Below are 27,663 nucleotides of genomic sequence, written 5' to 3'. Positions count from 1 at the left end.
TTATCTGACTCATAATATAGATGTTTGTCTTTGTGGTTGGACACGGCGAGACTGAAGCCTCCTTCCTTGATAAACACCAGGCTGTGTCAGCCTGTCGGAGAACCGCAGGGACCCTGCGTGTTCCTGCTCGTCCCACTGACAGCTCCTTTTCTCCTTTTGTTTACGGCCCTGTGTGTGTGTGTGTGTGTGTGTGTGTGTGTGTGTGAGAGAGTGTGTGTGTGTCCTCGTGTCTGTCATTATAGGTTTTGTGATTCAGGGTCTCCGCACATTGTGAACATAGCACAGATCCTCCTCAGAGCTGTCTGTTCATGTCCAACTTTATTGCAACCTGGAGAGAGGGTCTTTCTCTGTCTCATTCTTCGTTGACTCCCTCCCCCCTCTCTCTCTCTCCACCTCCCCCACTCTGTGAGGTTGTCTCTCTCTCTCTCTCTCCACCTCCCCCGCTCTGTGAGGTTGTCTCTCTCTCTCTCTCTCTCTCTCCACCTCCCCCACTCTGTGAGGTTGTCTCTCTCTCTCTCTCCACCTCCCCCGCTCTGTGAGGTTGTCTCTCTCTCTCTCTCTCTCTCTCCACCTCCCCCACTCTGTGAGGTTGTCTCTCTCTCTCTCTCTCCACCTCCCCCACTCTGTGAGGTTGTCTCTCTCTCTCTCTCCACCTCCCCCGCTCTGTGAGGTTGTCTCTCTCTCTCTCCACCTCTCCCGCTCTGTGAGGTTGTCTTCTCTCTCTCTCCACCTCCCCACTCTGTGAGGTTGTCTCTCTCTCTCTCTCCACCTCCCCCACACTGAGGTTGTCTCTCTCTCTCTCAATTCAATTTCAATTCAATTCAAAGGGGCTTTATTGGCATGGGAAAGATACGTAGGCTATACATTGCCAAAGCAAGTGTAAAATGAAAACTAAAACAAAAATGTGCGTACAGTTAAATATATAGGAGAATAAAGAAGTGTAACATTGCACTCAAATATAATATACATAAGTTAGCTTAAGGGTATGCTTACAATTAAATATATACTCTCTCTCTCTCTCTCTCTCCACCTACCCCCCCCCCCCCCCCCCCCCCCCCCCCCCCCCCCCCCACACACACACACACACACACACACACACACACACACACACACACACTGTGGGGTTGAGGGGGTTGACCAAATTGCCAGCAGCTGTTGCTCGTTTCCCACTGGCCCCGCCCACACCGCGCCGGGGCTTCAGTGTAGCACTAGCAGCCACTCAGCACTATGAGGAACACACAGCTCCTAACTTAGAGGAGTATGCTCTCTCTCATTAGAACTGTCATGCCAGGGGAAGCTGCCTCTGCAGACTACTGAAGACCGCCAGTTGGTGAGAGAACATTTAAAATATCCATCTGTATTTTTATAGCTTTCTGTTGACAGGAGAGGAGCCGAGAGCATGGCCGAGAGAGAGAGAGAGAGAGAGAGAGAGAGTAACAGTCCTCTAACTACACAGGGAGATAGATTGAAAAGTCAGGACTTGTGTTGAAATGGGGTTCAATGTCTATTTACTGTAGTTGCTCCTTTTAATTTTGCCCTGAACCGTTTTTTTTTCTTCTTTTTTCTTTTTGGCACCGAGTCATATTTGGGGGGAAAATGTAATTACTTCCATGACATTTAATTCAGTAAGGTTGAAATCTCTGCCAGCTGTATCGAGTGCTTATTGTCTGAAAAGCCTTTTACTGGGACAAAAGAGATTGCGTCTCAGTTTCCCACTGTTGTGTCTGTTATCAGAGACCCGGGGAGCTTGAGTTTATCACTGGATCACCCGCAACACATTCTTTCCATTCCCCGTTTAGCCTCAGACTGGAGTACCTCAACGTGCTCGGGGGAAGGCTATCATTGACATTGTCATCGGTGCTGGTTGTCATTTGACTGATTCAGACAGTTATTCAGAGATTAGGCCCGTGGACAGGCTGGACTTTAACAAACAGCTGGAGACTTGAGCGGTTAAGAGACGTTTAAGAGAGCAGATTTCAGCAGTGGACCAACCCCCGCTGCCTCAGGCCATGTTTATTGCACTGCTTACAAAGAGGTGAGAAGTGGAGAGAGAGAGGGATACAATGTTTACAAAGAGGTGAGAAGTGGAGAGAGGGGATACAATGTTTACAAAGAGGTGAGAAGTGGAGAGAGAATGATACAATGTTTACAAAGAGGTGAGAAGTGGAGAGAGAGTGATACAATGCTTACAAAGAGGTGAGAAGTGGAGAGGGATACAATGTTTACAAAGAGGTGAGAAGTGGAGAGAGGGGGATACAATGTTTACAAAGAGGTGAGAAGTGGAGAGAGAGGTATACAATGTTTACAAAGAGGTGAGAAGTGGAGAGAGGGGGATACAATGTTTACAAAGAGGTGAGAAGTGGAGAGAGGGGGATACAATGTTTACAAAGAGGTGAAAAGTGGAGAGAGAGTGATACAATGCTTACAAAGAGGTGAGAAGTGGAGAGAGAGGGATACAATGTTTACAAAGAGGTGAGAGAAGTGGAGAGAGGGGGATACAATGTTTACAAAGAGGTGAGAAGTGGAGAGAGAGTGATACAATGCTTACAAAGAGGTGAGAAGTGGAGAGAGAGGGATACAATGTTTACAAAGGTGAGAAGTGGAGAGAGAGGGATACAATGCTTACAAAGAGGTGAGAAGTGGAGAGAGGGGGATACAATGTTTACAAAGAGGTGAGAAGTGGAGAGAGGGGGATACAATGTTTACAAAGAGGTGAGAAGTGGAGAGAGAGTGATACAATGTTTACAAAGAGGGGAGAAGTGGAGAGAGAGGTATACAATGTTTACAAAGAGGTGAGAAGTGGAGAGAGGGGGATACAATGTTTACAAAGAGGTGAGAAGTGGAGAGAGGGGGATACAATGTTTACAAAGAGGTGAGAAGTGGAGAGAGAGTGATACAATGTTTACAAAGAGGTGAGAAGTGGAGAGAGAGGGATACAATGTTTACAAAGAGGTGAGAGAAGTGGAGAGAGAGTGATACAATGCTTACAAAGAGGTGAGAAGTGGAGAGAGAGTGATACAATGTTTACAAAGAGGTGAGAGAAGTGGAGAGAGAGTGATACAATGCTTACAAAAAGGTGAGAAGTGGAGAGAGAGTGATACAATGCTTACAAAGAGGTGAGAAGTGGAGAGAGACTGATACAATGCTTACAAAGAGGTGAGAAGTGGAGAGAGAGGGATACAATGTTTACAAAGAGGTGAGAAGTGGAGAGAGGGGGATACAATGTTTACAAAGAGGTGAGAAGTGGAGAGAGGGGGATACAATGTTTACAAAGAGGTGAGAAGTGGAGAGAGAGTGATACAATGCTTACAAAGAGGTGAGAAGTGGAGAGAGGGGGATACAATGTTTACAAAGAGGTGAGAAGTGGAGAGAGGGGGATACAATGTTTACAAAGAGGTGAGAAGTGGAGAGAGAGTGATACAATGCTTACAAAGAGGTGAGAAGTGGAGAGAGAGGGATACAATGCTTACAAAGAGGTGAGAAGTGGAGAGAGAGGGATACAATGCTTACAAAGAGGGGAGAAGTGGAGAGAGGGGGATACAATGTTTACAAAGAGGTGAGAAGTGGAGAGAGGGGGATACAATGTTTACAAAGAGGTGAGAAGTGGAGAGAGAGATACAATGCTTACAAAGAGGTGAGAAGTGGAGAGAGAATGATACAATGTTTACAAAGAGGTGAGAAGTGGAGAGAGAATGATACAATGTGTACAAAGAGGTGAGAAGTGGAGAGAGGGGGATACAATGTTTACAAAGAGGTGAGAAGTGGAGAGAGAATGATACAATGTTTACAAAGAGGTGAGAAGTGGAGAGAGGGGGATACAATGTTTACAAAGAGGTGAGAAGTGGAGAGAGAATGATACAATGCTTACAAAGAGGTGAGAAGTGGAGAGAGAGGGATACAATGTTTACAAAGAGGTGAGAAGTGGAGAGAGAATGATACAATGTGTACAAAGAGGTGAGAAGTGGAGAGAGAATGATACAATGTTTACAAAGAGGTGAGAAGTGGAGAGAGAGGGATACAATGTTTACAAAGAGGTGAGAAGTGGAGAGAGGGGGATACAATGTTTACAAAGAGGTGAGAAGTGGAGAGAGGGGGATACAATGTTTACAAAGAGGTGAGAAGTGGAGAGAGAGTGATACAATGTTTACAAAGAGGTGAGAAGTGGAGAGAGAGGGATACAATGTTTACAAAGAGGTGAGAGAAGTGGAGAGAGAGTGATACAATGCTTACAAAGAGGTGAGAAGTGGAGAGAGAGTGATACAATGTTTACAAAGAGGTGAGAGAAGTGGAGAGAGAGTGATACAATGCTTACAAAAAGGTGAGAAGTGGAGAGAGAGTGATACAATGCTTACAAAGAGGTGAGAAGTGGAGAGAGACTGATACAATGCTTACAAAGAGGTGAGAAGTGGAGAGAGAGGGATACAATGTTTACAAAGAGGTGAGAAGTGGAGAGAGGGGGATACAATGTTTACAAAGAGGTGAGAAGTGGAGAGAGGGGGATACAATGTTTACAAAGAGGTGAGAAGTGGAGAGAGAGTGATACAATGCTTACAAAGAGGTGAGAAGTGGAGAGAGGGGGATACAATGTTTACAAAGAGGTGAGAAGTGGAGAGAGGGGGATACAATGTTTACAAAGAGGTGAGAAGTGGAGAGAGAGTGATACAATGCTTACAAAGAGGTGAGAAGTGGAGAGAGAGGGATACAATGCTTACAAAGAGGTGAGAAGTGGAGAGAGAGGGATACAATGCTTACAAAGAGGGGAGAAGTGGAGAGAGGGGGATACAATGTTTACAAAGAGGTGAGAAGTGGAGAGAGGGGGATACAATGTTTACAAAGAGGTGAGAAGTGGAGAGAGAGATACAATGCTTACAAAGAGGTGAGAAGTGGAGAGAGAATGATACAATGTTTACAAAGAGGTGAGAAGTGGAGAGAGAATGATACAATGTGTACAAAGAGGTGAGAAGTGGAGAGAGGGGGATACAATGTTTACAAAGAGGTGAGAAGTGGAGAGAGAATGATACAATGTTTACAAAGAGGTGAGAAGTGGAGAGAGAATGATACAATGTGTACAAAGAGGTGAGAAGTGGAGAGAGAGGGATACAATGCTTACAAAGAGGTGAGAAGTGGAGAGAGAATGATACAATGTTTACAAAGAGGTGAGAAGTGGAGAGAGAGGGATACAATGCTTACAAAGAGGTGAGAAGTGGAGAGAGAATGATACAATGTTTACAAAGAGGTGAGAAGTGGAGAGAGGGGGATACAATGTTTACAAAGAGGTGAGAAGTGGAGAGAGAGATACAATGCTTACAAAGAGGTGAGAAGTGGAGAGAGAATGATACAATGTTTACAAAGAGGTGAGAAGTGGAGAGAGGGGGATACAATGCTTACAAAGAGGTGAGAAGTGGAGAGAGAATGATACAATGTTTACAAAGAGGTGAGAAGTGGAGAGAGGGGGATACAATGTTTACAAAGAGGTGAGAAGTGGAGAGAGGGGGATACAATGCTTACAAAGAGGTGAGAAGTGGAGAGAGAATGATACAATGTTTACAAAGAGGTGAGAAGTGGAGAGAGAGGGATACAATGCTTACAAAGAGGGGAGAAGTGGAGAGAGGGGGATACAATGTTTACAAAGAGGGGAGAAGTGGAGAGAGAGTGATACAATGTTTACAAAGAGGTGAGAAGTGGAGAGAGAGGGATACAATGTTTACAAAGAGGTGAGAAGTGGAGAGAGAGGGATACAATGTTTACAAAGAGGTGAGAAGTGGAGAGAGAGGGATACAATGTTTACAAAGAGGTGAGAAGTGGAGAGAGAGGGATACAATGTTTACAAAGAGGTGAGAAGTGGAGAGAGGGGGATACAATGTTTACAAAGAGGTGAGAAGTGGAGAGAGGGGGATACAATGTTTACAAAGAGGTGAGAAGTGGAGAGAGAGGGATACAATGTTTACAAAGAGGTGAGAAGTGGAGAGAGGGGGATACAATGTTTACAAAGAGGTGAGAAGTGGAGAGAGAATGATACAATGCTTACAAAGAGGTGAGAAGTGGAGAGAGAGGGATACAATGTTTACAAAGAGGTGAGAAGTGGAGAGAGAGGGATACAATGTTTACAAAGAGGTGAGAAGTGGAGAGAGAATGATACAATGTTTACAAAGAGGTGAGAAGTGGAGAGAGAGGGATACAATGTTTACAAAGAGGTGAGAAGTGGAGAGAGAGGGATACAATGTTTACAAAGAGGTGAGAAGTGGAGAGAGAGGTATACAATGTTTACAAAGAGGTGAGAAGTGGAGAGAGGGGGATACAATGTTTACAAAGAGGTGAGAAGTGGAGAGAGAGGGATACAATGTTTACAAAGAGGTGAGAAGTGGAGAGAGGGGGATACAATGTTTACAAAGAGGTGAGAAGTGGAGAGAGAATGATACAATGCTTACAAAGAGGTGAGAAGTGGAGAGAGAGGGATACAATGTTTACAAAGAGGTGAGAAGTGGAGAGAGAGGGATACACACTGCTTCGCTTACAAAGAATCAGAATCAGCTTTATTGATATGTGCAGTGCACATACAAGGAAATTGTCTCCGGTTCGCACGAGCTCTCAATGTACTCGCACACAAAAGAGCAGTGAATGGTAGTTAAACATTGACATGAACTGCTATGAGGTGAGGAGTGGAGAGAGGGCTAGTGCTCACCGTGTCTGCCTTTGTCTTCAGACGTCAGCGTTTGACCACCAAACCTTCCCCGCTGACGAAACAGGAAGGCATTTCCTTTTTCTCATTTCCTGCCTTTTGCAGCTGTCATCACCCGCTGCGTTCTCCTGCCCAGCTAGTGGAGATCTGCTGTCTGTCTGTCTGTCTGTCCAGGCAGCCAGACACATGTCTGTCCAGGCAGCCAGACACATGTCTGTCCAGGCAGCCAGCCACATCTCTGTCCAGGCAGACACATGTCTGTCCAGGCAGCCAGACACATGTCTGTCCAGGCAGCCAGACACATGTCTGTCCAGGCAGCCAGACACATGTCTGTCCAGGCAGCCACATCTCTGTCCAGGCAGACACATGTCTGTCCAGGCAGCCAAATGTCTGTCCAGGCAGCCACAGGCAGATTCATCAAGCAGTCATTGCTTAAGATTGATCCACTTTCAGCCTTGCCTCGGTTGTATCCCACAAAATGAATGAGTTACTGGATAGTAGGAAGGAAGGCCAGGCTAAATATACAAAGAAAGTGACAGAATGAAAGAGGGATGTGAAAGGATATATGACCATGCAGTTTGTGACGATGTCGACCATGCAGTTTATGACGGTGGTGACCATGAAGTTTATGACGGTGGTGACCATGCAGTTTATGACGATGGCGACCGTGCAGTTTGTGACGGTGGTGACCATGCAGTTTGTGACGGTGGTGACCATGCAGTTTGTGACGGTGGTGACCATGCAGTTTATGACGGTGGTGACCATGCAGTTTGTGACGGTGGCAGTGGTGACCATGCAGTTTGTGACGGTGGTGACCATGCAGTTTATGACGGCGGTGACCATGCAGTTTGTGACGGTGGCAGTGGTGACCATGCAGTTTGTGACGGTGGTGACCATGCAGTTTGTGACTTTGTGACAGTGGTGACCATGCAGTTTGGGACTTTGTGACAGTGGTGACCACGCAGTTTGTGCATGGCTGCGCAGGGCGGGCAGAGGTTTCATTAAAAAGGGATTATTGGGAGGCGTGCTGACGCTGAAAGATAGAGTTTCCCCTTCCACACTTTCTAACTCTCTTTCCTTCTCTCCCTCCTCTAGTTGTGTTGAGAGAAGCCCAGAGTGGAGCCCGGAGCCTGGCTAATTAAGTCCCCAAGCTTCACCACCACCTCCACCCCCACCCCCTCCTCCTGCATCCTCCTCAGCCCCGCGCTCTCCCTCTCCTCTCCCCCCTCTCTGCCCCCCAGCCTCCATCCCTCTGCCTCCTCATGTTCCTTCGGGGGGGGCGGAAGGCAGGGGGCACGCACGCAGGCCGCCCGGGGTCGGGCTCTCCGTGACGGGGGGGGAGGCCATCATGGCACTGCAGAAGAAGCTGGTCGTGGGCTTCCTGACCGTCAGCTGCGTGCTGTGCATCTGTTTCCTGTACGTCCCGATCCGCGTGCCTTGGCGCATGGAGGGTGCAAGCGGGTGAGTTGGCGAGGGCAAAACCTACACCGAAGCCTAATATGTCTCTCTTTTCATCAAACGTGGTTTGTAAATGCAGCATTTATATGTTCTATTACACGGTGCCTAAGATTGACCAGTATTACAGAAGGCCGTATCCAGAAAAGGCACAATGTTAAACGCTTAGATCACGGAGGGTTATTAAAAGTTCCATGGTTTTCAGTAAGCAGTACTTATTCCCCCCTCTAGTTGTGTCATTGTGGTTTCAACAAAGGAGGCACACAAGGCGGGCTGCAGTAATGAAAAAAGCCCCCGGAGCTGTTTCACTGGAGGGGGTCTCTCTCACACACACATATGTGAAATGTAAGCTTTGTGATCGTGGGCATGGCTCCAGGTTTAAAAGCCAGCGAGTGCAGATAAGGTGCATTACGAGAAGGGAAGGAATGGCAAAAATGGCCCTCTCTCAATGGGTCTATTTCAGACACTCAAATGATCAGTTTGGGGGCATTCACGCTCACGGGTCTCTCATTTGGAGGAATGCTGGAGCTGCTGCTGCTGCTGAGGCGCTCTTTTATCGGATTGCCTGGCTATTGAAATAAGTACGTGTGTGTACTCTTCTCGTGTATATACTCTTCTGCATGTTGTAGTATGAGACATAAGCCTAATGTGTCCTGATGGACTGTGAAGCTTTTTAGCATTTAGAAAGGGAAATGAAGAGAGCTCTGCCAGTGGTGTGGAGTCAGTTGCCCTTTCTCGTTTGTATAAGCTATCAAGGCCACTGATAAAAAACACAAAATAAAACACATATGTTCCTATTGGCTGCGTCTTCACCACATGTGTTCCTATTGGCTGTGTCTTCACCACATGTGTTCCTATTGGCTGTGTCTTTCCTGCTTCTCTGTTTGCCTTTGATCTCCACTGGTCATTAACAAGTTCCAGTTACACGTTAATTACGACTGCTCCATTACATTTGCATCTCATTACTGGGCTATTATGAGGTTGACTTCCTGCTGCATCTGGGGCGTCGGCTTAATAATAATAATAATAATTGTCCAATCAGGATAAAGGGAGCGCCCTGTGGTTACCTGAGAATCCCGCTTTCTGCCAGAAGATCATCAACAGAGTAGCCCGTATGGCACTGTTGTGCAACCCGTGAGTCTGGAACAGGCAGTTCTGCAACATGAGTTGATTGTGCTGGCTGGTTTGTAGCAGTTGTGCAGCCTTGTTTGCAGGAGCTCACACAGTGTACTGTACACACCCCAGGTGCGAGGGGAAGAAGAAAAGCAGAACAGAACTTAGAGGTTGTGTGTAAACAAAGTGAAAGGACAGAAAGTTTAAAACCATCCTGACCTATCTAGGTCAGTGTTCTCAGTAATAGCTTCTTCTTTTTAACCACGTTACACCATCAGCATGACGGCAGTACATTGGCAAAGCTATGCCGTGTGAAGGAGAGGCCTAAATCACCTTATGTCTCTGGCACACTGGAGACCTGTGTTAAAAAACGATTAAGAATGTGCTTTCTTTGCTTGAAAAGCCAGGGCTTGTGGGAATTGGGAGTCAAGCCAGGGCAACGCACCGTGTGAAAGGAAGGCTAGATGATGCATGTCCACACATGGAGTGACCTGCCATGCTCATCGCTGCATTATTTTGTCTTCCAGCGTGTCACAAGACTCTGAGGCGCGTCTCGGCGCCCGGCGGACCCAGGCGCCGCCCCCTGCCTCGACCTTTGACCCGGAGCTGTTCTCCACAGCGGCTCTGCACGAGCAGAAAAGTGCCTCGCAGGCTCCGCCTGTAAAGGCCCAACCGCCCACAGCCGCCAGAGAGCAACCGGCCAAGAACACCCCGCCGCCCCCGCCCCCGCCTCGGTCCAGAGACGTCAGCCCGTCGAGTTCCGAGTCTGATGCCGACCATAATGGCAGAACCACCACCGAAGGCCTTCATCTGCAGCCTCGGCAGCCCACCCATACCCCCGGCACGACACCGCCTCCCTACATCGGAGATGCCTACGCCAGTGAAGATATCCCACCGCAAACGGTCAGTTCCACCTCCATATCTCTGCACAATCTGCTTTGTTTGCGACTTCAGCTTTCTGTGTCGATCTGTGATCTCTGCGCCTGCGTTTTCTTAACGCCCATCCCCCCACCACCACATGCCCCGCAGCGGTGGGTGGTGGGTAAGACGATCCTACAGGTTGCTGTTGCAAGAGGATTAAGAGTGATATTGTAATTAAACAAGTGATTATGCAATAGGTAATCAGAGAGGAAATGTATGCTCCCTCCTCGGACGACCCCGGTGCATTAGATTGCTTGGAGATCATCGGCGGCGGCGGCGTACTCGCAAACCTCTTCGTTTTCCACATAGCTGCCACGCACCACTGCGTTTCCCACAGGCTCGACAGGATGACAGACCTGTTTGAAGCGAGCGCGTGCGGCTCTACATGTAGGGGTAGGCCACAGTGGGTGGGCCGGGCCCGCCTTCCCCCATGGATGTTTACCAGAAAAATGAAGTGGAGCCTCGCAGGGCCTGGCTCCCTTTCTCCCTCTCCCTCTCGGGTGTGGCATCATCAGCACGAAATCCTTTCGAGTGGCGTTTATCGGGTGATCCGCCGAGGGAAATGGAGGAGAGGACGAGAAAGCGCACACAAAATAAAATGGCGATATATTGCTTAAAGAACGTCTCGTGCGAGCAATCGCAGGGTTCTGTCTGTGGCAATAGGGTAGCTTCCTTCTCATTTTGATTGACTCCTTACTTGAGTCTATAATTAAGATAATTCACTATGATTAAGAGACTCACAGTTCATGATCATCTTTGCCAGGTCCTTCAATGACATATTGCGCCTCCTAACTTAGTATTAACTTAACTTAGTATTTACTTAACTTTATTATTAACTTAGTATGTAAAGACTTCCATTTTTTTGAGCGGCTAAGGATTGCGTAGCTCATCGACTGGGATACGCACGGTAATTGATTCTATAGGGAACCAGTGACATGGATAATACAATTAGTGAAGCCAGTGTGCATTCCTTCATGTTCCCTACGTGTTCCTTCATATATGCGGGCTGTGTTTTATCCATGTGTGTCAGTAATCTGTCTCCATGTCAATGTAATAATCTTCTTCTCTGAGGACCTCCAGCATCCCTTCTGTCGTTAGACTTCCTCTTCTCTAGCTTCTGTAATTACTAGATAATTGCCTCCAGTGAGGCAATATGGTGGGTTAATATTGCGGTTGCGCAACCCGCCAAGTGGAACTAACGATGGTCTGTAGTGTGGGCTAACGATGGTCTGTAGTGTGGGCTAATGATGGTCTGTAGTGTGGGCTAATGGTCATGTAGACACGGACTGTGTGTTTGGACGAAGAGCTTGTCGTTTTTCGAGGGGGAGGTTCTGTGCGGTGTGATAACAGCAACTCTGCTATCTTGCTGCCTGCAGGACTGTCCGGACAGTGTGAGGAGGAGGGTCCCGTCCACTGAGTTCGCCGGGCGTTTTCTAAGGACTATCCCAGTCCTCCAGTGGGCCAAGCATGTCACTCCTGAGGAGTACCGGCGCCTGAGCCAGTACCCGGGGACGCATGGCTGGGGAGGGATCGACTACAAGAGTAAACCCCGACCGCTTTGTCAACCTCAAACCCAAAAAATGACGACATAATATTCTATTGAGTGTTGAGAAAATTGTTGCTTTTAAATCACGTCATCACACACATCATTTCCTGTTCAGCAGTTGCTGTATGTTTTCAGAGCTAAAATTCAAGTCTAGTATCCAGATGGCCGACTGGAAGTATTTCTCATGATGTAATCAAAGGCATGTGGGCCTCCACGTAGTTCAGATGTTTGCTTCCTGTCTGTTTGCCCGCACCAGCACCAAGCCTCGGGCTCTTTTTCCTTTTTCTTTTTTCCAGACCCATCCCAACAATGGCCTCTGTATACGTGTGGCTGCATTCAGACGATTCAGAGCTCAATTCCGTCCACAAATGTCTTCTATGCTTGTCTCGACAGCGCTGGTGGACACTCTCTCTGTCCTCAACTCTTCGGCTAACTGGCAGATGTTTGACGACTGGAGTCGCCGCCCGAACAAATCGCAGTGTATCCGCTGTGCTGTGGTGGGGAATGGTGGCATACTGAAGGACTCCAGGAAAGGAGCGGAGATCGACGGTCACAACTACGTCTTCAGGTACACGCTCATGACTGCGTCTTCAGGTACACGCTCACGACTGCGTCTTCAGGTACACGCTCACGACTACGTCTTCAGGTACACCACGCTCACGACTACGTCTTCAGGTACACACTCACGACTACGTCTTCAGGTACACGCTCACGACTACGTCTTCAGGTACACCACGCTCACGACTACGTCTTCAGGTACACACTCACGACTACGTCTTCAGGTACACGCTCATGACTACGTCTCCAGGTACACCACGCTCACGACTACGTCTTCAGGTACACGCTCACGACTACGTCTCCAGGTACACCACGCTCACGACTGTCTTCAGGTACACGCTCACGACTACGTCTTCAGGTACACACTCACAACTACGTCTTCAGGTACACCACGCTCACGACTACGTCTTCAGGTACACGCTCACGACTACGTCTTCATGTACACGCTCACGACTACGTCTTCAGGTACACGCTCACGACCGCGTCTTCAGGTACACGCTCACGACTACGTCTTCATGTACACGCTCACGACTACGTCTTCAGGTACACGCTCACGACTACGTCTTCAGGTACACGCTCACGACTACGTCTTCAGGTACACGCTCACGACTACGTCTTCAGGTACACGCTCACGACTACGTCTCCAGGTACACGCTCACGACTACGTCTTCAGGTACACGCTCACGACTACGTCTTCAGGTACACGCTCACGACTACGTCTTCAGGTACACGCTCACGACTACGTCTCCAGGTACACCACGCTCACGACTACGTCTTCAGGTACACACTCACAACTACGTCTTCAGGTACACGCTCACGACTACGTCTTCAGGTACACGCTCACGACTGCGTCTTCAGGTACACGCTCACGACTACGTCTTCAGGTACACGCTCACGACTACGTCTTCAGGTACACACTCACAACTACGTCTTCAGGTACACGCTCACGACTGCGTCTTCAGGTACACACTCACGACTACGTCTTCAGGTACACCACGCTCACGACTACGTCTTCAGGTACACGCTCACGACTACGTCTTCAGGTACACCACGCTCACGACTACGTCTCCAGGTACACGCTCACGACTACGTCTTCAGGTACACGCTCACGACTACGTCTTCAGGTACACTCTCACGACTACGTCTTCAGGTACACGCTCATGACTACGTCTTCAGGTACACGCTCACGACTACGTCTTCAGGTACACGCTCACGACTACGTCTCCAGGTACACGCTCACGACTACGTCTTCAGGTACACGCTCACGACTACATCTTCAGGTACACGCTCACGACTACGTCTTCAGGTACACGCTCACGACTACGTCTTCAGGTACACGCTCACGACTACGTCTTCAGGTACACCACGCTCACGACTACGTCTTCAGGTACACCCTCACGACTGCGTCTTCAGGTACACGCTCATGACTGCGTCTTCAGGTACACGCTCACGACTGCATCTTCAGGTACACGCTCACGACTACGTCTTCAGGTACACGCTCACGACTACATCTTCAGGTACACGCTCACGACTACATCTTCAGGTACACGCTCACGACTACGTCTTCAGGTACACGCTCACGACTGCATCTTCAGGTACACGCTCACGACTACGTCTTCAGGTACACGCTCACGACTGCGTCTTCAGGTACACGCTCACGACTACATCTTCAGGTACACGCTCACGACAGCGTCTTCAGGTACACGCTCACGACCGCGTCTTCAGGTACACGCTCACGACTACGTCTTCAGGTACACGCTCACGACTACGTCTTCAGGTACACGCTCACGACTGCGTCTTCAGGTACACGCTCACAACTACGTCTTCAGGTACACGCTCACGACTACGTCTTCAGGTACACGCTCACGACCGCGTCTTCAGGTACACGCTGACTTTGGCCTTGTTGAGTGTTTAAGTGTCAAGTGGACCCTGTGTTAAATCCACAGACAGTTGTGTTATTTTATGCTTTCCCCCCTCGACTGGGAAAAACATGCTCAGCTCCACTATTGATATTTCTCTCTCTACTGGACCATAAAGCACACAAATAAAGCACACAGCTGAATGCAGTAAATTCTCTCTCTACTGGACCATAAAGCACACAGTAAAGCACACAGCTGAATGCAGTAAGTTCAGGCACATTCTCTGGGGGTTGTCAAAAGGCATCCTGGGAAATGTAGGCAATCACTAACCGAAGCAGTCGAGGGAGGTTGAGAGAAAGGGAAACTCAATTACAACACTTCATCACAAAACAACTCTAAAATAACTTTAAAATCGCCCCTGTGAACTCAAATTGCTCCCTCATTGGTTTTATTTTTTGTTGTTGTTTACGTTTATATTTGAAACAGGGTGCGTACATGTTATGCAGGACATGTCACATGTTATACATCATATACATTGTTCATCTTCTTACACTGTACTCAAACATGACATCAAAAAGTATTTTCCAAACTTTCTAAATTTTTAATAATGATCTGCAAGATTAAGGAAAGGTGTCCAGCTGCATTCATATACGACCCAAAGAAAACTAAAAAACTAAACAAAACACAAAACAAAATACACACATATAAAAAGGAAGTGTGCTCAACAGAGTAGCGTAGCAGGAGGTTATCTTCTTGATTTACTTAAAGTCAGATCTAAATGAGGATATATATTCGTCCAACATCTTTCACATTTCTCTTGTTCAAGTTTTAAAGCATATGTTAATTTCTCCATCACATAAATATCATGGATCACATTGATCCAGTCCTCAACCGTGGGTGTTTCTGTTGTCATCCATCTTCTCGTGAGAGCTTTCTTACTCGTCAATAACAAAACGTCGACAGTATATTTATCTTCAAACCCCTTAATCGTGTCTGGTCTCAAACCCAAATACAAAGTTTCAAAACAAAAAGGAATTGCTCCTTCTAATACCTTCTCCATAGATTTCCTCATTGGTTTTCTTCCATGATAATAGGTGTGTTGTTGTAGCCTGTAGTGAATAGTCGCTGTGGGCTCTGACTAAGCTGCAGATCAGGCAGATGCTAATGCCAGCAAGCACACGGTCACTGTGTGTCATTCAGGATGTCTCATTCAAGTGCTCCTCCAGTGCATAGACTGGTCCCTGTGTGTGTGTGGTTACCATGGTGACCAATGGGTTAAGTGGTAATTAACGGTTAAACATGTACACAAGCTGGCCTGCTGAGTGTAGGTCGATTGCTACGCCTGTACTGTATACAAAGTGCTCTCGGTGGGGGGAAATTTGACAGAAATAGGCAAAAGAGACCAACTTAAATGGCCTGCATTTATATAGCGCTTTTATCCAAAGCGCTTTACAATCAGTAGGTAGTCTACATTCACCCATTCATACACCGATGGCGGCAGGCTGCCACGCAGGGTGCCTGCACACCATCGGGAGCAAGGAGGGTAAAGTGTCTTGCCCAAGGACACAACGACAGCAGCTGGGAGGGAGCGGGGATCGAACCGCCAACCCTTGCGTCATTGGCCGACCCGCTCTACCTCCTGAGCTAAAGCCGCCAACTTACTTGCGTTGCGTGGAGGGGAGATAGCGTGTCTTTCTCTCCTTACATTATCTCCCCTCCAAACAAGTGTGCATTGGCCCCGCTGAAGAGACCACGCAACGTAAGTTGCTCTCTTTTGCCCATTTTTGGTAGCTAATTAACTGTGTGTGTTCTTTTGATCTGCAGGACCAACGGGGCAGTCATTCAGGGCTTTGAGCAGGACGTGGGGTCACGGACCACCCACTACACCTTCTCCACCAACACAATGAGGAACTCCATGAGGAGCTACGCCGGCGCCGGGTACCGAGGGCCGCCTGTGTCTGAGGTCAGGACCAAACGGGAAACTTTTCCCTCGCCATAGAATGAGAGGGCATCTCACAGGGGCGAGAAACTGCGGGGGCACTTTACTTAGCAGTATTTCCTTAGTATTTTATAAAAAAAAATATTTATTATTTATCAAGTTTTTTTCTGTTTTCCTCCCATTTTCTCCCCGATTGTACTTGGCCAATTCCCCCTGCTGCCCCGGTCGTTGCTCCACCCCCTCTGCCGATCTGGGAAGAGCCGTAGACTAGCACATGCTTCCTCCGATACATGTGCAGTCACCAAACGCTTCTTTTTACCTGACAGTGAGGAGCTTCACAGGCAGGATGTAGCGCGTGGGAGGATCACACTATTTCCCCCAGTTCCCCTCCTCCCGAACAGGCGCCCCAGTCGACCAGAGGCACTAGTGCAGCGACCAGGAGTCATATATATATATATATATATACCCCACCGGCAGGCACAGTAAATTCTGTCTGTAGGAGTGTCTGACCAGGCCGGAGGTACTGTGCCCCTGCCGGGAATTGAACCCGGGTCCTGTGGTGGTAGGCCAGTGCTTTAACCTCGACACTATCCAGATGCCCCCACTATTTCCACTTTGTGAGACGTTCTACCTGTGTTCCTCCACTACACTTCAGAGAGAAACATTGTACTTTTTCCTGCACTACATTGATCTGACAGCTGGAGTTACTACTTGCTTTGCACAATCTGGATTTACATGCAAAACGTACGATCAGCTCATAAAGTACAGTATATTCCATTGTTGGAGCTTACAACAGTATATGGAGAAGTTAGGCCGACAACTTTAAACTACTTCTTACAGGTTAATGCATCAATAATTAACAGTCTGAAAGAATGAGGACGTTTCATTTCAATACCCAAGTACATTTTACTGCTAATACTTCTGTACTTTTAAGTACAATTTTGAATTCAGGATTTTTACTCTTGAAGGAAGGCTTTGCTGATTTTCAACCCGTTTGTATGATTACAATGTCAGTAATATATTATGCAGATGGGCAGTTTTGACCTTGTCTTCATGTTTTCCTGCACCGAGAGCTCTGCACTTTATTCCAGCACTTCTGTGTCAGAATGAAACGCGTCATTCTGACACAGAAGTGAACAGATGTTCTGCTCGAGGGCGGCTGTTCCAACTACTGATTGTTTGTTTATATTTTTACTGTATGCACACATCCTCTCTCTCTAGGATTTCCTGTCCGTACCGGCACACTCTTCTGTTGTCTGTATCGGATACATGCAACAACAACAAAACTCTCCCTCCCTCTCTCCCTCCCTCCCTCTCTCTCTCTCCCTCCCTCCCTCCCTCTCTCCCTCCCTCCAGGAGACACGGTATGTCTTCTTGCCAGATCATGACCGTGACTACCTGTTGATGAAGGCTGCGGCCACACACACTCCAGTGGAGAGAGGGCCTGAGCGCAGCGACTCGTGAGTAGCGCTCCTGTGGTGCATCGTCAACTATGATGACGACACACACACAACGTTCTAATAGTTTTTGCTGTGTGCGTGTGCTTGCATGCCCAGGTCCACATACACCTGTGGGACTAATAAATATTCATCATTGACTGTGAAGGGATTGTGTGATTTATGTAATAATCTCACATTTCTATATTTCTTTAGTCCACCCAACTACTTTGGAGAGAATGTGTCAGCAGAAAAGTTGAAGATGTATCATCCCGATTTCATCCGTTACCTCAGAAACAGGTGGGAGTTTTACCAGCTTACTTTTACTATAGGCTAGTTAGTTATTATTGCTATTACTTTTGCTACTGTGCACCCTGCCATCTCTCTTTCTCTCTCTCTCTCTCTCTCTCTCTCAACCCAACCGGTCAAAGCAGATGGCCGCCCCCCCCCCCCCCCCCCCCCCCCTTGAGCCAGGTCCGTTTGAGGTTTATTTTCCATGCCGCCAAAAGTTAACCTTTGTTATCATTTGGCGCTATATGAATAAAATTGACTTGACTCGACCAGCGGAACGGGCGTGTCTGATCACAATGAAAGCACGGCTCTGATTACAAATAGTGTGAATGAGATTGAGGTTGAAATAGGAGTGTTTTCGGAGGAAGTTCCCACACAAAGAGGACTTCAGGAATATGTGAAGAATTGCCAAGAAACTCCTCCTCGGGGATTCTCCCTCGTGCTCTTCCGCATCACCCTCTCAGAAATTGACCATAAATATTTATTTTCATTGTGTAATGTTTCAGATTCCTCTGCTCCCATACCATGAAAACCAAATATAAGGACATATACCGTCCGTCAACTGGCGCTGCGATGCTGCTGGCCGCTGTGCACACCTGCGACCAGGTAAGATCCATCATCATCGCGGAGGGGTCTATTATATATGCACTCTGTGGCAGGACTGAACTTGCCTTGACAGTGTGAGAACGTACTCTTACTCTCAACTGTCAGCCTTGCAAAACACACACCGTGTGGTGTGGGTATTGTTGTGTAACCTTGATCGGCTCGTGATAGCGAGTCACTCACAAAACAATTCGGAGAAATCTCACCCGACATCGTCGGACCAATTTGCAAACGCCATTTATTAATATTGAATGTGGCGCACGTCCAAATTGCACCAAACCCGACACTGCGCGTCACTGGGTCCTCGGCAACACACCCGCCAAGTGTCAAGTCAATTGGATGAACGGTTCTCGAGATATGCGATAAACACACACATTCACAAACACAGATTCCTGCAATTAGTAGAGAGATATCCACCCACCTGGATTCCAATGCATGTAATTGAATTTGATCACTGTGAAAGCTTGTTTTGGAGCTAGGGTGGTTTTGTATAGAGAGGCAAAGTGAACGTCACTTCCTGCTTTCAGCACTGTACCAGAGATTTTTTATTAATTTATTTTTTGCAATAAAAATACATGCACACACTCACAGACAGAGGTTCCTGGAATGACCGTAGGAGAGAGATATCCACCCCCCTAGATTCCAAAGCATGTAATTGAATTTGATCAGTGTGAAAGCTTGTTTTCTAATTAGGGATGGGTAGTTCTGTATTTTTCTGATACCAGTGCTAAAATGAGACTTTTAAAATGGTACCGGTGCTGAACCCATACTTTTTAAAATCTAAAGTGGATTTTTAATTTAAAGAGGATTTCAAGTGGCGTGCGCCAAACATGGCACCGAAATGAGGCACCTAAACCTGCGTTGCAATTCGGTCCGGTTAGTACCGGTTGTAAAGGTACTGGTACCATAGTGGTGTCGGGTTTTTTTGGTACAGTACATTCTCCCCTCCCAGGCTGAAATTCAAGTAAAAAAAAAAAAAGAATAAATGAGGTCATTGAGTCTATTTTGTTTCTGTGTGAATAAAGGTGAGCGCGTACGGCTTCATGACCCCAGACTACAGCAGCTACTCTGACCACTACTACGACAAGACCTTCCACCAGGTGGGCTTCTTCGCCAACCACGACCTGCGCATGGAGATGAGGCTGTGGCAGCAGCTGCACCAGGCGGGCCTCGTGCACCTCTACATGCGTGAGCCGGCCACACAGCACGGTAACCAGCGGTAGACTGAAGCACATGACAGGAAGACGCAAAACCAAGATAACCAACGCCTTCCCTCCCAGTGACTCTCTGTACTTCCTGTTGTTGAGCAGAGAGGAAGTGCTTTTTTTCTTTTAGGATTCCTGAACTAAGATATTTTTCTTATTGACAGCTGCTATGATTGTTCAGGATTCCCCCTTTTTCTTTTTTCTTTTTCTTTTTAGGGTTTTATTTGACACATTTTACGGAAAATCTTTATTTTAATACTCCGCCTACAGAGAGTCTACAGAGTATTTATAACATTTCAAACAGCTTATTAGTTGACATTCAACTGTTTAAGGGATGTTTAACAAATTATCTAAACAGTATATGTGACATTTCATGAACATATCTACATATGATATTGCACTATGTGCAGGCATGCAGCTTGGAAAGCAAACAGAATCTGTTTGTTAAATCTCAACTAATAAGCTGTTAAAACAACGTCTACCGACCAAGCGAACAGAATCTGTTTGTTGAATGTCAACTAATGTCAAGCTGTTAAACGTTACGCTCTGTAGACTTCCTGTAGGCGGACTATCCAAATAAAGGTGCTGCCCATTTGACTATGACTTAAGGCATATCATACAATGGGTGGTTGGGTGTGTGAAAGCGGAGTTGTGTACGTGCCGTGTGTGGCACAATATGTTGACAAGGGACAAGACTGCAATTCAGTTGGCCACTTACTTAAAATACCCCGTCTCCCTGCCTTAAAATAGCTGCTCAGAGCACTGCTGGCAGTAGTCATGTTCTATTCTGATATTTACTCTGATTCTGTTCACCCTGTGTGTGTGTGTGTGTGTGTGTGTGTGTGTGTGTGTGTGTGTGTGTGTGTGTGTGTCAGGGGCAGATCTAGAGAAATATTTTCACGGGGGGGGGGGGGGGGCAAGAGGGTGGCATGGATATTTTAAGGGGTGGCAGAAATATATCCTATACAATCACATATCAATACTTGCTTGCAAAAGCTCCAGATTTGAACCAAAAAACATGACATTATTGTGACACGTGTAAAACATTGAATAGAAATATCTTAAAGGTGGTATTAGGGGTGGGTAATAAGGATTTCACACGAGCCAACATTGCTGACGTGCGAGTTCAGATAACATTTAGTTTGTCATCAAATGAAACCAAAAAGAAAAGTGGAGTTCTTATTCGAGATGATGTTACAATGATACACGAGGAACATTTATCGATACATCGGGGCACATCCAGAAGGTTGTGTGTGTGTGTGTGTGTGCGCGTGCGCGTGCGTGTGTTTAAAGTGGACGGTGAACAAACGTGAGTGTTGACGAAAGCTCAGTGGGAAAAGTATTTAAAGTTGAAAGTGCATTTAGTTGTAGGAACTTAACTTATTGCCGTTTTTCCCCCTTTTGTTCTTACACCCCAGCTATTTGTTTTAAAGCACAGTGTACTTTTTCTCCACGCCGTGCCGTATTATGATAAGAAGAATACTGCATGGACGCCATCAGGACTCTCAGTGCCTTTTTAATGTGAATCACTAGCCTGGAAAATGCGTGGTGGCCGAGGTAACGGAGGGAAATATTTGAAGCGGTGGAGTTTCCGCAACAACACAAAAGAAGGACACGTTGCCAGTGGCCTTTTTTTCCCCTCTGTGTGTGGATTCGGTGTCTTTCCACAGAACGCTCTTTACAGACTCTTGATTGTGCACCTCAACTCGTCTCTGGGGTCAAATTTCATCGAGATTCATTTGTTCTCACTGTTGATTTCCTTCACGTTGTCACTCGTCGTCGTCTGGACTTATCTCCGTGGACATACTGTAGCCTATGTATGACATGGAGTAGCGCAACAGTGATTTGTGGTGTAGGCCGGGGAACAGACAAGTAACCAAAGACACTGTGCCGATCAGGGAATAATATGTTTATTTAAAATTCACACGTTTTTATGGCGTCGGATCGTGTTCAAAAGCTGAATGTTCCAGTTGACTGAAATTTTGCGTCATGTTTTTTGCAACGGGGAATGGATAGGTGGGTTTGTAGTGCAATTTTGATTTTGAACATTAAAAACTGTATAAAAGGAAGACTGTGATTTCTATCTCTGTGGTTTTGGGATTTATTCTTGGTTTGTCTCTGATCATTCCTTCTTCTGTGTCCATTGGAGAAGAGTGCAGACGCTGAAAAGGGTTAGCAGTGTCAAGCACAGCATTCTCAGTGTGTGTTGAATTTATGTTTGTGTACGCTCTTGTGGACTGGCACGGTGCCTTGGTGAGGATATGTAGGGGAGACCGGGGATGATTGTAACACATTTTGTCTCAGGCCCTTTTCTTTGAATTTTGGTGTTGGATTTCTGAAATGTTTGACACAAAGTGCCCACATCTGTCTGTTATACATAGCAAACACTTTAGCCTCTATAATACCAACCCAGCTCCCAGACTAAGATGTTGTCAGATTACCTTTCTGCAAACCACAGATATGTGAAATTCAAAGTTGGTGAACCAAAATGACGTTGCATAATCAACATTTCAAATTAACCAACAATTTCCCAACATTGAAAATGTTGCTTAATTTGGAAACATCGCCGAGTTTCCAGTTAATTTGAAAACATGCAAATAAAGCACTTGGTTGTGGTTAGGAAACCAAAACAAGGGTTAAGGTTAATTAAATAACAAAATTTTAAATGTGACTCATGGTTCAAATGTACAGTAGACTTGTGTTTACGCCCTCCATCCACCCCGGCCACAACACTCTTACTGGCCACTAGGGATGTCACCGTACACGGATATTAAATCATATCAAGAACCGTTTACACGTCTTTTTTTGTGTGTCCTTTTAAATAAAGTTTTGACAATGGTTTTACTGTGTTCTGGACTCGCAATCATTCATTTCTCATCAAAAATAAACTACATGTGTCCACTAGGTGTATTCCTGTCAGTTGGGCATTGGGGAGCGGTGGTCCCAGTGGACAGTGTGCAGGGAAGGAGATTAAATAACTCCGCAGTTATCTCAGCAGTGGCTTCAGAAAGGCGCTGGTGTGGGCGCTCGTTTTCAGGCTACTAATCAGTAATCATATGGAGAAACTATAGCCGTTTTCCCACATGCGCTTTTTACCGCTAAATGACCGGAACGCGGTCTAATGCCTTCATGTGTGAAAGTTGTTTTCCGGTATAAGCGCGACCCTGTCATCGCGGACATTTCACCAGTTTCGAGCCAGTCAGAAGAGCGGTATGCGCGATAAGGGACACAAGTTCCATTTTCGCCTTAATTTGTCTGCGTCGCTGTCTACGTTTGAGGAAAAAGCGCGTCAGCATCAAAAGAGTGGACGCCGGCTCCATGTTTGTTTGTTGTTTTTTCTGACTGGCCTCAGTGGCCTGCAGCACAGTTTATACGTCATGACCCCAGGCCACTCTCCTCCGCCCCCCGCCCGCTCCGCAGTGCCGCCCCGCCCCACCCCCCAACATACCGGCTATTTGACGACTATATTCCCACTTGCGAGCGCTCAGGTGTGAAGGGAAATTCCGGGAAATGTCCGATATTGACTTAGGTAATTTTCCGGTACGCATGTGGGAAAACGGCTTATCACTACAGAGAGCAGATTGGCAAATGGCTAGACACTTGTGAGTGCTGTGCTTTTTATCACAGTATGTGTTGTTAGCTGTTAGCTATCAAGGTAGCTACTGCTGCTAACGTTGTTTTTCGTCCTTGCATGTTGTGTGGTGTGCTGGGATCGGCACTCCTCAGCGCTCTTCCAGCGTTTAACTGTCAGAAAAAGAAGTTTAGTGGACATCTACTACCTGTAAGTGTAACCGAAGTGAATCGGCGTCGATTCCTCGTGAGTCCAGCGTGGTAGCAAGTGGATTGGTTAAACTCGCTCCCCCAGTATAAAGGCGCGTTAATCTGCTCCGAGCTCTCTTGGTGCAGTGGTTAGCGTGTTTGACTCCCAAGCCGAAGGTCAGCGGTTCGTATCCACCCCTGGGCAAGCCCTTAACATGGGTTGCTGCAAGTACCGCCTACACAACGCCATTACATAAGCTAGAGATGATAACTTTATCGTTAAACTTTTCACACAAGTCCAGTAGTTGCACCTAAGGACGCATTGATGCGGTATAAAAAAAAAACATCCAGTTAACGGTTACACGCTGCCAGAAGGTCCCGTGTACAAAATGTTGTAACCGTTGACATCTCTACTGGCCACTGCACTATTTCAATAAGACGATCTATGACGTGTATGCCATTGATATAAGCGTATCTATAAATGTTGATATTCAACATGTTTTGGCTCACAAGTTTAGACATTCAACGTATCCATGGTCTGCAGAAATGTCGTGATTATGATTAATTTATGTCTGATTGGTGAAAATGGGGCTGTTACAACTAACGATGGAAAATAATAGATTCCAGCAATAACCTTTTATTAGTACAGTTACAACTAACCCCGTGTTACAAACGTCCCCGGTCTCCACTTTATAAAAGATGACAGGTGTGTGTGAACACTTCTAGCAGACAGACAGAGGTGCATGTAATGTAATAACATAATCACACCGCCGCTTTACACAGCTTCCAAAAATGACAGAGGAATACACGATTTACTGAGAAGAATTCACCCAATAAAATAACCCCAACACTCAACTTTTGATCACCCCCGCCCACCCTTTTTGCTAACATATTATATTTGTGAACTACAGCCAAAACCACTGGGAACAACAATAGTCCTCACAGTCACACTAACCCAATGTTTGGGATGCTTTTCAATCCACAGGACGAAGAGCATTCTTCAGGGAGGGTACTGGTATGCAGGGCCTCTCTCTCTCTCTCTCTCTCTCTCCCTCTCTCACTCACTCACTCACACACACACACAGACACACACTCTCTGTCACACACACACACACACAGACACACACTCTCTGTCTCACACACACACACACACACACACACACACACACACACACACACACTCTTGTAACATTCTGGAGTGCAGATGATGAACCATGGGACCTCTCTACTTCCTTGGTTTCTTCTCCAGCTTGACCATGTCTGAGAACTCTGCAAAGGCAGGGGAAGGAGGCTTTAGGACAGATGTGAACGGGAGGGAGGGAGCTGCGTGAGGGAGGGAGGGAGCTGCGTGACGTGAGGGATGTACCATAAGGGAGTTGCCACGGTCATGAGTCATGCATTTCAGTGCCGGGGCGACGGCCCAAATGTCTGGCAGCAGGACATTAGTTACATATTACAGTTAGTCATATGCGACCACAGGTCTGCAAGCTAAGCTGTTGTTCAGGAATTCCAGTCGATGTGGGTGAATGTGTGTGAGGATAGATGACCAGTTCACACATGGCTCTCATTTGATATATCTAGATCATGTTCAAATAAAACAGAGACGTGTCAACGCATGACAAGAGGGTCAAGTCTGGGGGAATTGTCCAGTGTCTGACACTGAAGGCGTGTGCTCAACATAATGTTAGGATGACTCAAAACATGGTCACAAAAGTGTTCCAAAGAGAGCAAAATCATTCTTATTCCATCCACCATTGATTTTTACCCTAACCCCGAAAATACCGTGCTACACATAGGCCTACTGTATTATAGGTATCTTAATACAACCTAACACTTTTTATCGGTTGCATTTTTAAACAGTGACTTGGGATATATTTGCCACGCAGTTATTTGCCCAAGTTAAATATTGACTGTTGGACCTCTGTGATAATAACTGGCCTCCAAGTCTTTCCTGACAACGTTGCTATTTGAACAACTATAACTGTGTGTTTACAATATGATAGTTCCTTTGTGTTATGCTGACCTCGTCTGCATGCTATCTTGGCCTTTAAACACTGCTCTATCTATCTATGGTTCACCATGAGAAAGATCAGCTGAATCCACTGAAGTGTTTGCATTCGTTACAAACATCCTCGTGATGCAATAAGTTACTTGCTGATCCACCTTTAACAAGAAGGCCTGAATAGTGACCCAGTTGCCTCTGGGGCTCCCTGACACATGTAGTGCTACTAACTGCTGACCCTTAGTGGTGACAATGGGTCAGTGCAGCCTAGAGTACAGGGCAAGTCAATACAGCAGAGAAACATGAGCGGGGCCCCTCACCACTGTAGTCGATGCGTCCGTCTCCGTCTGTGTCTCCTGCCTGGATCATGGCCTCTGCCTCCTCGTCAGTAAGAGGTACTGCATGGCTTGAATTTGGCACAGCGGAGAGGATGTACCTACGAGATGGAAATCCTTGGTGAGTGGAAGAATCTCATACCTATTCAGGTCAGTGCATCGTGTACACATCGTGTATCATCACACCCATACTTGATCTCGTTCCACTCTATGTAGCCACTGCCATCTTTGTCCAGCGTACGGAAGGCCTTCCTGATGGCTTCCTCGCGCTCTTCAGAAGTCTTGAACTGCCTCATGTAGTCCAGGAACTTGTTGTAGTTGAAGTTGCCTGCAGTCTCGACAGAGAATGACATCAATGCACATGACATCATGCACATGACTCTTGCATGCATGCATGATCTCATCGTAATCATCGCTTTCAAATCTCAAACACACGACACACCCTGCATTCTCATCTCCCGTGGCATGCGCTCGATGTCCCGGTCCGTGAGGGAGGCGCCCATGGCCACAGCCACCTTCTTCACCTGCGGGCCAAAGTCATCCGCCATGTTGTTCACGTCTGTCCTGGGCTGAGCGGCAGGAAGCAAGCAAGCAGAGAGGGTTACAAAAAAGAAGATGAGTGTGTGTGGAGGAGTATCTAGTGCCCCACTTCTGTTTCCACTGGCACTCTTTCAGCAACAGCTTCTCTTGGCACACTCGAAGGCAATCGATTCGCTTAGCAGATCCACAGTCATCTACTACGGCCCCCGAATGTTGAGCCATACTGCAAATCAATAGAACTTCCATGACCCAGTCAAGTGATTTTCTTCATATCTTGGTGAGTTATGGTGCAGGGTTAGGGTTAAGTAAGGTTAGGGTGGCTCCTGGATATTTTGGATCCTCCTCATCATCATGAGATATGTGGTGAGGATGCTGCCAACGGTGATCTCAGAGGGCACATCATTTCAGACAGAGAGCAAGAGAGTGAGAGAAATAGTGGCATGGGTCTATAGCTGAGCATTAGTAGTGTACTGTAGCTACGTACTTTGTTAGCTGTGCAACAACTGGGCTTTTACATTCTGCTCACGCAGAATGTGGTGGAGGGTGGAAACAGCCATAGGAGCTACCCGACGTAAAGCCTATAAACTGCTGCTGACTGCTGCGTTTCCATGGGTTTCATCATCCCCACCACACTCCTCCCTCCAATCTCACACTATCATTTGCACTTCAAGAACTCTCTCATCAAGATGAATGTGTGCGTTTCTCTCCCCTCGCGCGCTAGCTAAAGACACATCAATTCAGGAGATCAAAGTGAAAAATTCTGCTCTCAATCTACTAGTTCCAAAGAGCAAAAACTCAGACAAAACATGCACTAGAGATTAAAAAAAAAAAAACTTCACCTTTTCTTTTGACAACTTTGACAAACTACCGCCACACTTGGAAATGAGAAAATGACACTGAAATCTAGCAAAACATCTCGGAAGAAATTGGAAATCGTTACCACTTATTGACGTTTACTAATTACTGTGCAGCAGACAGAAGACCACCTCAAGGTCTATCCCATAATTTCCCCTATCTTCCCCAGTCCTACTCACCAGTTTCAAGGTTTCCTGCTAAAGACGACCCTCCCCCTCTCTCTGTCTCTTATATACGGGCAGGATGGAGCCACCAGTGGCCTTGCACCTGCTTGCCGCTTTCCCTGGTGGAGCCGCTCTCCATTAGAGTCTTGGCTCCTGCTGTCCCAGACAGGAACGCTTCTCTCCAGATCTACTGGGCAAGGCGTCACATGAAGCCTCTTGATAGGGATGAGTTGGACAACAGCCACCTCTTGGTCGGGTTGAACCAGAGGACAGCCTTGGCACGCCACTCGAAGATGATTCATGGTGCCTGGTGCATCCAGGGTTTCTGGCTTGTTTTCCTAAAGTGGAAGCTGCATGCTTTTCCACTCATTGAGATGGTGATGTGCAGCAGTGGTGCAGCACA

The 27,663-nt window shown here is 46.8% G+C and overlaps 2 protein-coding genes across 2 annotated transcripts; one reads left to right on the top strand and one right to left on the bottom strand.

Moving 5' to 3' along the window:
- The first annotated feature begins 1,250 nt into the window (after window positions 1-1,250).
- st6galnac (ST6 (alpha-N-acetyl-neuraminyl-2,3-beta-galactosyl-1,3)-N-acetylgalactosaminide alpha-2,6-sialyltransferase) lies at window positions 1,251-20,516 on the top strand. Its single transcript, XM_083635197.1, has 10 exons — window positions 1,251-1,330; window positions 7,775-8,140; window positions 9,775-10,150; window positions 11,545-11,710; window positions 12,108-12,282; window positions 15,956-16,094; window positions 17,427-17,530; window positions 17,723-17,806; window positions 18,304-18,403; window positions 19,426-20,516. The coding sequence occupies exons 2-10, from the start codon at window positions 8,028-8,030 to the stop codon at window positions 19,621-19,623; spliced, it is 1,455 nt and encodes a 484-aa protein (XP_083491323.1). The 5' UTR covers window positions 1,251-1,330; window positions 7,775-8,027; the 3' UTR covers window positions 19,624-20,516.
- Window positions 20,517-24,589: 4,073 nt separating this feature from the next.
- Window positions 24,590-27,380, bottom strand: LOC310775579 (parvalbumin-like EF-hand-containing protein; the record flags this gene model as incomplete). The annotated part of the gene is made up of 5 exons (XM_083635746.1): window positions 27,276-27,380; window positions 26,144-26,270; window positions 25,894-26,029; window positions 25,687-25,802; window positions 24,590-24,633 (listed from the first exon to the last, which is right to left on the bottom strand). The coding sequence occupies exons 2-5, from the start codon at window positions 26,247-26,249 to the stop codon at window positions 24,590-24,592; spliced, it is 402 nt and encodes a 133-aa protein (XP_083491872.1). The 5' UTR covers window positions 26,250-26,270; window positions 27,276-27,380.
- Window positions 27,381-27,663: the final 283 nt, after the last annotated feature.

This window comes from Poromitra crassiceps (genome assembly GCF_964638095.1).
Source record: "Poromitra crassiceps genome assembly, chromosome: 4".
Taxonomy (NCBI): domain Eukaryota; kingdom Metazoa; phylum Chordata; class Actinopteri; order Beryciformes; family Melamphaidae; genus Poromitra; species Poromitra crassiceps.
The sequence above is the reverse complement of the archived record's forward strand: the minus strand, read 5'-3'. Positions and strand labels throughout refer to the sequence as shown.

Coding starts and splice junctions, on each gene's coding strand:
- st6galnac (XM_083635197.1), top strand. CDS start 8,028: ATGGCACTGCAGAAGAAGCTGGTCGTGGGCTTCCTGACCGTCAGCTGC. Junction 12,283..15,955: donor GGTCACAACTACGTCTTCAG/GTACACGCTCAT, acceptor TTTGATCTGCAG/GACCAACGGGGCAGTCATTC. Junction 18,404..19,425: donor CTGTGCACACCTGCGACCAG/GTAAGATCCATC, acceptor GTGTGAATAAAG/GTGAGCGCGTACGGCTTCAT.